Below are 10,643 nucleotides of genomic sequence, written 5' to 3' on the forward strand. Positions count from 1 at the left end.
TGTTCATATTTTTTACCTGGAACTATTATTAAATCTACAAGAAAAAAACTAAAATTTATGAAGACCCGGTTTATTTCCTCAGAATAGTTGGTAAGCCTAAGAAAAATCAAAATTGCAAATCCTTTCACAATTCCCCACTGCTAGATTATTCCTTAGCAAAGAAACATTTTAGAAAAAACTCTCCTAAAGCTCACTTGCTAGATTTCATAAATTAGTTGCTACAAAGGATATGTATCAGGGAAACTCAAACCTAAGCCATTTTGTTCCCAGTCCACTCAAAAGACACATTAAATACACAGTACTGGTCACCATTTTTTTTTTTTTCAGATGATGGTAAACAACAGCTGATAGCCAGTTTGGGACAAAGGCCAACTGTTCCCATGTGTCTGAAAATATTCTAAGAAATTGCTACAACATTGTTTTTAAAGAACAGTGCCATCTTTATATTAAAAAGTTTATCAATTAAAATCCTAAAAACAAGACTAGAGACAATAATGCCTCTCTGATACGCAGTTATTAGTTTAAAAAATTCAACGTTCTGAAGTAAACACATCTCAACCACTACATATTTTCATATATTTTATTTTTTAAATTTTGCAAGCTAGCGGTAAAATAGTTTCTCAGTATTTTTTTCAAATATCCTCAATTTTACTAATTAGCACCTTTAAAGCTAACTGAAACATTGTATCATTGTAAATGATTGTAAAATAAACCGATCATTCCAACTGTCAAATTTGTCTCAAATACACATGAACTGTAAATTTTATTTTCTTGGCTTTATGCACAAAGATGCATTTCAAAGATGAACTATGCCAGTATCAGTTCTGTCAATCTAACAAATCAAAGTACCAAAGCTTAAAGCTTATCTCTGAAGTTATTATAGAATATTAAAGTACATAAGAAAGTTGGGAAATCAGGTGTTCAAATAAAAGATATGACATAACTTAGTTAACTTAGAATCCCTTACTTTTTAGAATAAGGAAATAAAAAAAAATCCATAGTACAAGTATCAGTTACATATACAGTTTAGTACACAACAGTATTCCCATGGTTTACTTGAGTTCTGCCTTACCAAACACCTGGGATGACTCACAGGGACAGTTCGAAGTCTGAAGTAAAAATGCTCAGTGGAAAAGATGCCAAGCCATTTATATAAACTTAAGTGGAAGCCTAGACATTGAACTTTGAGTTTTTACCTTTTCAGATCTTTGAAAAATAATGGAAAAAATCTAATTAAGTGCTTACTTTGATCTATTTTTTTTTTTTACAAAGGGTTTTCATTTCTCATTTTTTGAAAGAGCATTTTTCAGAGCGATGGGGTTAAGTTCTAAGCCATGACTGTTTTTACTACCATGCCTGTTTTGCATACCAGTGGAATCCAGTCCAGTTTTGCCATTTGTGGATAACTATGACAAGATACAAAAGCATGTGTTTGCCATAAATAGATCTGGCTAACAGCAAACTGCTCACACTGAGCAGATCAAATTCTCTATAAGGAGAGCAGACTGACCCAAGCCAAGTCCCACTACTATTTAAGACTGCTATACCTCGCCTACCCCCCCCCATTTTTGAATAACTAACGCTTCTAAACATGGGTTATTAAATTTCAAACTATATTTTGCAAATCAGTTTCATTATGAGCAAATAAAAGAGCCTCTTCTACTAAACTACTCAAAAACAAACTAAAAAGTACCTAATTTATCCAGAGCACAAGTTAAATGATCAGTTTTTGTGCCAATGTTCAAAAACCAACTTCCTGACCTCCATATTAATACATAGGAAATAAATTAATGCTTACAAAAAGTTATCTCTCTCTATAGTAATAGTATTTATATTAGTTGGCTTTAGAATACTTTTTAAAACCAAATAAACCTAGCAAACTGGAAAGCAGCATGTGTAAATGTTATATAAAAAAAACAAAACCCTTAAATGACCAGTGCTGAAATTACTAATAGCTGTTTACCCTAGAAGTTGCTTCACTTAACCCTTTGCAGTGTCCAAGGAAAACAAGGCAACATTCTGTAATATGCCACAATTTTTATTGTACCGTGGCCATTTCTGTGGGTGTGCTTGATCTCAAAAAAAAAAAAAAAAAAAAAAAAAAACCACAATGTTCCATTTAAGGCTCTTTCATACAGAAATTGCCATCATGACCAATACTCAGAATATCTTTAGTGTTGCAAGACTTACATGGTAAACATAAAACTCTTACACTTCCTCAGTAGTGTGTACACTCAATGGAAAACAAAAAGGCACTAATTTTTCTTTTAAGAAGATATGCAGGTAACAGAAATGAACACTGAGGTACTAGGATAAGTTGATGACACGATTAACACAACTTAATTGGCATTTCTTTTGGGAGTGGATGAGTTAAACTTATTTAAAAAAAAAAAAGTGCTTTCAATGCATAGTGTTATATCTGTGCTGCCACATCACAAAATAGGCTTACCAAGGTAGGTGAGGTGTACGGAAGCTTGAGCCTCACAAAACTGTAATCAAGTGTAACTATAAATAATACTGAATAATAATACTGAATAAAGTTTACCATCTGGCCAGTGGATAATACTTTCAAGGCATTCAATTAGCTTACCCTTTGCAGTAATCTAAGCTATTCACATTGATAATCACATTCATTGTAGTGTTCATTTCAAGAAAGGCATATAACCAGTCATTTTGGCTAAAGTATGATGGGAAGGCATTCCTTGGGTTCTACATAAAACGAACAGTCTAAAGGCAACGACCGATAGGCTGCTTACATGAATGATATTTCCCTCCTTCACTGTGGTGAAGGACCCAGTGGGAGGAAGAAAAAAAAATACACAAAAAAACACCAATACTATTCCAATTGACAAGGTTGTAGAAACAGAAGCTTCTTAAGATCCAGATGGCACTAGACTGTCATTTTATAAGGGTTTTCCTTCAAGTGAAACTACAACATTGCCTCCCAATTTCTCGCCCAGGGTCGAGCGATCCTTTATGTCATCCAAGCCATTTACTTGCCACTCGTGCTTAATACCTAAAAAAGAAAAGAAAAACAAACAAAACATCACCCCATTATCTTACAATCAAGAAAGGGCAATTCTTCTGCATAATATATTCAATGTTTGTACCTGTAAATTTCTTTTTAATGGCATCTTTAGAGCTAGCATAAATCATCTTGCTTTTTAAAGGTGCACTTTCAGGCGCCCTACAGGAAAAACAAAAAGGAGTGTTGAGTCCCATCAAAAAAAGAAAAAGGCAAAACTGACTATGTTAATAAACAATCCTTGTATTTTAAAAGTACTTTTTTGCTTTTATTTTTTTTACACACCAGAATATAAATACTAGGTCTTCCTTCTTAGACTCTTTTGTTTCGTATGTGGCATCGTACAATGCATATCGGCAATCATTCAGAGGTAGCAACTTCACAAAAGCTGTGTAGGGGTCCTCTACAGTATCACCAATGTCACCCACCAAGATCTGCTTCGCTTCCTCTACAATTATTTGTCTTTTGTCATCGCTTAAACAGAAGAGAACAGCTTTCTTTCTTTTTTTGATCTCCTCTTGCGTCGAAGATTTCCTGACTTTCATATCATTAAAAACTTTGATGACTTCATCATTCACTGTGACTCCAGAAGCCTGAAAACAAACAACAGTCGTTGAGAACGAGTCTTTCGGGGTCAGCGCACATCGCGGCTCGATCTGGACGCAGAGACCGCGGCGTGCCCCGCACACAGCCCACGTGGACGCAGAGACCGCGGCGTGCCCCGCACACAGCCCACGTGGACGCAGAGGCCGCGGCGTGCCCCGCACACAGCCCACGTGGACGCAGAGGCCGCGGCGTGCCCCGCACACAGCCCACGTGGACGCAGAGGCCGCGGCGTGCCCCGCACACAGCCCACGCGGCCGGGCCCCGGGCCCCGACGGACACCCCTGCGGGCTCATTCATCCTCTCCAGACGCGTTTAGGTCCCAGTACGTGGACGGACGGCAGAGCCCAAGTGACAGATACAAGCCGTCCCATCCCTGAAATGTTTCCTATTTCACTGGGTGATGTCAGAGCTTCAGGAGCAGCAGCAAAACATACCTTCTGTAGTGTGTCAACACCACAGGCCTTAAATTAAAAAAAAATTTAAAAAAAGCGCTTTTGGATTTCAGTTCATGCTTCTACTTTTTTTTTTTTTTTTTCCCTTTCTTTCATCCCAGCCAGTTTCCTCATAAGGAAAAAAAGAGAATCGAGTGTGAACTGCAAACCGCCCACGGCTACAACCCAATTGCCTCCTGGAGCGAAAGAACTACGGAGAAGCGCGGCTTCTGCGGCGAGGAAGCGCTTCAGAGAGTCCCCGCGTCCTGAGGTCTCTCCCCCCGAAAGCTGGTCCACAGGCCGACGACCCCGGCCCACACGGCTGACGCCCCGGCCACAGCGAGCGCGCGGTCGAGCTCAGGGGCCGCGCGGACCCTCCGCGACCCTCCGCGACCCCCGCCCGGGCCGCCCGCACAGCTCCGCCCCCGGGAAGGCGCAGGGCAGCGGGGGCCGGGGGGGGGGGGGGGGGGCGAGAGCGGCGGCGGGGCGGCAGCAGCGGCGGGCGGCGGCGCGGGGGCGCCCACCTTGGAGGCCCAGCGCAGGTTAAAATGGCGGCCTCGGCGCCGGCGCCCTCCTCGGCCCGCGCGGGGGTCCCCCCGCAGCACCCCGAGCCCCGCGCCCCAGCGGGCCGGCCCGCCTTACCATGGTGCCCGCGGCTGTGGCTGCGGCGGTACTCGGGCTCCCGCCCCAAGGCAGTGGCGGCGGAGGGAGGGCGGGGCGGGCGGCGGCGGCGATGCGGGGCACGCCGGGAGCTGCGACCGGGACGCGGCGGGCGCTCGGGGGGCTGCGGGCGGCGTGGGGCGGTCACGTGGGCACGCCCGGCCGGCCCAGCCGCGTCCTCGGAGTGACCCCGTGCGCGCCCGGCGGCCGGGTGGCTGCGCGGCGGGGGCGGGCGGGGGCCGGGCGGGGGCCGGGCGGGGGCGGGCGGGGCGCTGCGGCTTTTAACCCCCCGGCGCCGCACCCGCCGCTCGGGTGGGCAGCGCGCGAGGGAAATGTGGACGATAAGACTGCGGGGAGTTACCCCAGCTGAGGGGTTTCCTCAGTCAAATAACACTTCGATTCAGAAATGGTTTTCTTCTTCATTGGGGGCGTTAACGGTTTCCAGTCTACAGTCAGATACGGTAGTTCAGTACACACGTAACACTTGTCCAAGCCCCCACCTAGGTCCTCCTCCGCCATCGTGATCCAGGACCTGAACGCTGCCCCCACCCCAGAGTCCTTTTTTGGTGCAATACACCAAATTAAAAAATATATATATATATATATATATATATATATATATATATATCTTTATTTACTTGATAGGCAACCAGATCTCAAGAGGGAAGGGGGAGAGAGGAAGAGACACCTACAGAGCTGTTTCACCACTCCTGAAAATCCCTCTTGAGGTGGGTGCTGGGGGCTTGAACTCAAGTCCTTGACATTGTAACATGTGCGCTCAACCAGGCGCGCCACCACCCAGCCCTAAAGCCACAATCTGGAGAGAAGTGGAAAATCACTTGCCCAAAAGCCAAGTTTGAAATCATGGTAATAGGGAAACCCTTGGTATTAGTTTTTTAAAATATATATATATATATATTTATTATTCCCTTTTGTTGCCCTTGTTTTTTTTTAAATATTTATTTTATTTATTCCCTTTTGTTGCCCTTGTTGTTTTATTGTTGTAGTTATTATTGTTGTTGTCGTTGTTGGATAGGACAGAGAAATGGAGAGAGGAGGGGAAGACAGAGAGGGGGAGAGAAAGACAGACACCTGCAGACCTGCTTCACCACCTGTGAAGCGACTCCCCTGCAGGTGGGGAGCCGGGGTTCAAACCGGGATCCTTATGCCGGTCCTTGCGCTTTGCGCTTAACCCACTGCGCTACCGCCCGACTCCCTGTTGCCCTTGTTTTATTGTTGTAGTTCTTCTTCTTCTAGCGTTTGCCCTTCTTCCGTAGCCAGTCAACAGCGTCAGGTTGAGCCTGATGTCAAGTTTCGAGACCTCCTTTGAATCTGGAGAGGTGGCAGTCGTTGACTATGTGGGTCATAGTCTGTCTGGAGCCGCAGGGGCAGTTCGGGTCGTCTCTGGCTCCCCAGCGATGGAACATAGCGGCGCACCGGCCATGGCCTGTTCGAGAGCGATTGAGGAGGGCCCAATCATAACGTGCTAGGTCAAAGCCGGGTTGACGCTTGCAGGGGTCTGTGATGAGGTGTTTGTTCTTTACCTCATCTGACTGCCAGCTCTGTTTCCAAGAGTCTGGAACAGAGAAGTTCATTGTAGGCGTAGGGGACCAGATTGGGTGACGAGACGTCAAGCGTTGGACAGGGTGGGCGAAGATACCCGCGTATATTGGCAGGTCCGGTCGAGGGTAGACGTGGGAAATGAACTTAGATGATGCCGCATCCCGACGAATATCTGGCGGGGCGATGTTGCTAAGAACTGGCAGTTATTATTGTTGTAGTTATTATTGTTGTTGTTGTTGTTGGACAGGACAGAGAGAAATGGAGACAGGAGGGGAAGACAGAGAGGGGGGAGAGAAAGATACACACCTGTGGACCTACTTCACCGCTTGTGAAGTGACTCCCCTATAGGTGGAGAGGTGGGGAGCTGGGGTCTCGAACCAATATCCTTACGCTGGTCCTTGCGCTCTGCGCCACCTGTGCTTAACCCGCTGCGCTACTGCCTAACTCCTTTTTTTTTTTTTTTAACATTTATTTATTTTCCCTTTTGCTGCCCTTGTTGTTTTATTAGTTATTGTTGTTAATGATGTCCTCATTGTTGGACAGGACAGAGAGAAATGGAGAGAGGAGAGGAAGACAGAGAGGGGGAGAGAAAGACAGACACCTGCAGACCTGCTTCACTGCTTGTGAAGCGACTCCCCTGCAGGTGGGGAGCCGGGGGCTGGAACCCGGATCCTTATGCCGGTCCTTGGCGCTTTGCAGCACCTGCGCTTAACCCGCTGTGCTACCGCCTGACTTCCAGCTTTTTAAAAAAATTCATTTATTCACTTTTGTTGTAGTTATAACTGTTATTGTTGGATAGGACAGAGAGAAATGGAGAGAGGAGCAGGAAGACAGAGAAGGGGAGAGAAAGACACCTGCAGACCTGCTTCACCGCTTGTGAAGCGACCCCCAGGTGGGGAACAGGGTCTCGAACCCAGATCCTTAGCTGGTCCTTGCACTTTGTGCCACCTGGCTTCACCCTCTGTGCTACACAGCCTGACTTCCTTGGCATTAGCTTTTTTTTTTTTTTTTTTTTTATTTATTCCCGTTTGTTGCCCTTGTTTTATTGTTGTAGTTATTATTGTTGTTGTTGGATAGGACAGAGAGAAATGGAGAGAGGAGGGGAAGACAGAGAGGAGGAGAGAAAGATAGACACCTGCAGACCTGCTTCACCGCCTGTGAAGCGACTCCCCTGCAGGTGGGGAGCCGGGGTTCGAACCGGGATCCTTATGCCGGTCCTTGTGCTTTGCGCCACCTGCGCTTAACCCGCTGCGCTACAGCCCGACTCCCCTGGCATTAGCTTTTTATGTACTAGACTTCATAGAAAATGGATTGTATTCTAGGATAGTAGCCTTTTCTTCATGAAGTCCCAAGCTATGACGGCTGACATCTAATAAGTGTACCCAAGAGAAAGATTCCTGCCTGGTCTTGGCAATCACAACCTCTTCTAGCAAAGCCAGTATAGCTAAGCCCAAGGTTCTTCTCCAAACCTTTATGGTACTATGCAATGATACCACTTATCAGGGAAAGAATGGGTTGCATTGGATCCACCTTCTCGTGGTGCATCCCGTGAGTACCCATTCATTGGGGGAACTGACGATCCTTCCTAGCCGACTGAATCCACATGGATCCCAGTCACTTTCAAAGCCAGGAACAAGCAGCTCCTGACAGCTTTCAACCTGATGCTGTTGACTGGCTACGGAAGAAGGGCAAACGCAAGAAGAAGAAGAAGAAGAAGAAGAAGAAGAAGAAGAAGAAGAAGAAGAAGAAGAAGAAGGAGGAGGGAAAGAATATCATTTTATACTTTAAGAAAGACTAATTCAAATCTTATGATCTTATGGTATTTTTTAAAGACTTTTTTTTTTTTTTTTTACTTATTACATTTCACATGAAACAGAGAGGCGAAGAGAGACACAAGCCAGAGATATATGAAGTGCTAGGCCTTGAACTAGAAATCTCAGGTATGAAAGTGTAATGTTTTACCAACTGAGCTAATATTTCTCTGACTGAAATTTTGTTTATATATTTTCTTTTTCTTTAAAGTATTATCTTTATTTATTGGATAGAGACATCTAGAAATCTAGAGGAATGGAAAGATTGAGAGGGAGAGAGACAGACACCTGCAACACTGCTTCACCACTTGCAAAGCTTTCTCCCTGCAGGTGGGGACCAGGAATTCACACCTGGGTCCCCCTGCATTGTAACCCATGCCCTCAGTCAGGTGCACCACCACCTGGCCCTGTATTCTTCTTTCTCCTCTTCCCCTCCTCCTCCTCTTTCTCCTCCTCCTTCCTCTTCTCCTTCTTCTCCTTCCTCTTCTCCTTCTTCCTCCTCTTCTTCTTCCTCTTTCCTCTTCTTTCCCCTCCCTTTGCACTTCTCTTTCTCCTCCCCCTCCTATTCTCCCCCCTCATCCCATTGCCTCTCTCCTCTCCCTCATCCTGCTGCCACCTCAGGCATGGAAGTCTTTTTGCATCATCACTATGCTAGCTTGTCAGTCTCATGCCATTATAGTGAAAATACAATTGAACATTTTAAAAAAATTGAATGTTTATTTTTATTTATTTATTTTTATTTATTTTCTGTTTTGTTGCCCTTGTTGTTTAACATTGTTGTGGTTATTGATGTCGTCATTGTTGGATAGGACAGAGATAAATGGAGAGAGATGGGGAAGACAGAGAGGGGGAGAGAAAGATAGACACCTGCAGACCTGCTTCACCGCCTGTGAAGCGACTCCCCTGCAGGTGGGGAGCCAGGAGCTTGAACCGGGATTCTTACTCCAGTCCTTGCGCTTTGCGCCACGTGCGCTTAACCCGCTGCACCACCGCCCGATTCCCTATGGACATTTTTTTTTAATCTTTATTTTTATTGGATAGAGACAGCCAGAAATTGAGAGGGATGGGGAAATAGGGAGAGAGACAGAGAGACACCTGCAGCCCTGCTTCACCACTGGCGAAGCTTTCCTTCTGCAGGTGGGGACTGGGGGCAACATTTTTTACCCACTTATATTAAAGGAAATTTTAAGTACTCACCATGATTTGGTTTAATTACTGTTTCTGTCTTATTGTCTTCATTTGTGAGAGTGGTAAAATTAAAACTCATCAGTAGGGAGCCAGGTGCAGCGAGTCATTTCCCAGACCCATTACTACATTTTTAGAGCAAGTCTTAAAAATAAGTTTATTGATCAGTTTTTTAAAGTATTTATTTATTAGAAACATAGAAGGAGAGAGGAGCCAGACATCACTCTGGTACATGTGCTGCTGGGGATTGAACTGAGGACCTCATGCTTGAGAATCCGATGCTTTGTTCACTGTACCACCTCCCAGACCACTATTGATCAGTTTTTTAATATATATATATAATTTTTTATTTAAGAAAGGATTAATGAACAAAACTATAAGGTAGGAGCGGTACAACTCCACACAATTCCCACCACCCAATCTCCGTAACCCACCCCCTCCCCTGATAGCTTTCCCATTCTCTATCCCTCTGGGAGCATGGACCCAGGGTCATTGTGGGTTGCAGAAGGTAGAAGGTCTGGCTTCTGTAATTGCTTCCCCGCTGAACATGGGCGTTGACTGGTCGGTCCATATTCCCAGTCTGCCTCTCTCTTTCCCTAGTGGGGTGTGTCTCTGGGGAATTTAATTGATATTTAAAAAAAAAAATTTCCCCTTGTTTATCGCCAATGTTGTTATTATTGCTGTTGTTGTTGTTGTTGGACAGGAGAGAAATCGAGAGAGGAGAAGACAGAGGGGGAGGGAGAAAGATAGACACTTGCAGACCTGCACCACCTATGAAGTGAACCCCCTGCAGGTGGGGAGCCAGGGGCTCGAACCAGGATCCTGATGCCGGTCTGTGTGCTTTCTGCCATGTGCACTTAACTCGCTTCAGAAGTGGTGGAGCAGGACTGCAGGTGTCTCTCTCAGTTTCTCTCCCTCTCTGTCTCTATCCAATAATAAGTGAATGGATAAATAAATAAATAAATAAATAAATAAATAAACAAGAAAGAGGAGGAGGAGGAGGAGATCGTGAAAAAGGAGGTGGGGGAGAGAACCTTAAAAGACTGAGACTTTTCCACTTGTCCTTGCGGGGTTGAATCTTAGACTCAGGAACAGCAGCAGCTTCTTTTTTTCCTTTTTAAAAAATTTTAAAAGACTTATTTATTTATTTATTCCCTTTTGTTGCCCTTGTTGTTTTTATCATTATAGTTATTGTTGTTGTTCTTGATGTCATCATTGTTGGGTGAGAGAAATGGAGAGAGGAGGGGAAGACAGAGAGGAGGAGAGAAAGACAGACACCTGCAGACCTGCTTCACTGCCTGTGAAGCGACTCCCCTGCAGGTGGGAAGCCAGGGGCTCGAACTGGGTTCCTTATGGCGGTCC

General features: G+C 45.1%; 1 protein-coding gene across 2 annotated transcripts; it reads right to left on the reverse strand.

Annotated features, from left to right (window-relative positions):
- Positions 1-566: 566 nt before the first annotated feature.
- CFL2 (cofilin 2) lies at positions 567-4,821 on the reverse strand. 2 transcript variants are annotated; one of them, XM_060175418.1, is made up of 4 exons: positions 4,705-4,821; positions 3,311-3,618; positions 3,111-3,187; positions 567-3,016 (listed from the first exon to the last, which is right to left on the reverse strand). In XM_060175418.1, the coding sequence occupies exons 1-4, from the start codon at positions 4,705-4,707 to the stop codon at positions 2,904-2,906; spliced, it is 501 nt and encodes a 166-aa protein (XP_060031401.1). In that variant the 5' UTR covers positions 4,708-4,821; the 3' UTR covers positions 567-2,903. The 2 variants fall into 2 exon arrangements, with proteins under 2 accessions (XP_060031401.1, XP_060031400.1); XM_060175417.1 differs by lacking the exon at positions 4,705-4,821 and adding an exon at positions 3,958-4,092.
- Between the last annotated feature and the right edge of the window lie 5,822 nt (positions 4,822-10,643).

Source organism: Erinaceus europaeus, chromosome 16 (genome assembly GCF_950295315.1).
Source record: "Erinaceus europaeus chromosome 16, mEriEur2.1, whole genome shotgun sequence".
Lineage (NCBI taxonomy): Eukaryota > Metazoa > Chordata > Mammalia > Eulipotyphla > Erinaceidae > Erinaceus > Erinaceus europaeus.

Bases quoted from the DNA above. Each gene is read 5' to 3' on its own strand.
- CFL2 (XM_060175417.1), bottom strand. From the start codon at position 4,002: ATGGGACGGCTTGTATCTGTCACTTGGGCTCTGCCGTCCGTCCAC. The intron at 3,188-3,310 runs GTGTGTAAAAAA...TTTTTCCTGTAG, and splicing joins GACCTAGTATTTATATTCTG to GGCGCCTGAAAGTGCACCTT. The intron at 3,017-3,110 runs GTACAAACATTG...TTTCTTTTTTAG, and splicing joins CATTAAAAAGAAATTTACAG to GTATTAAGCACGAGTGGCAA.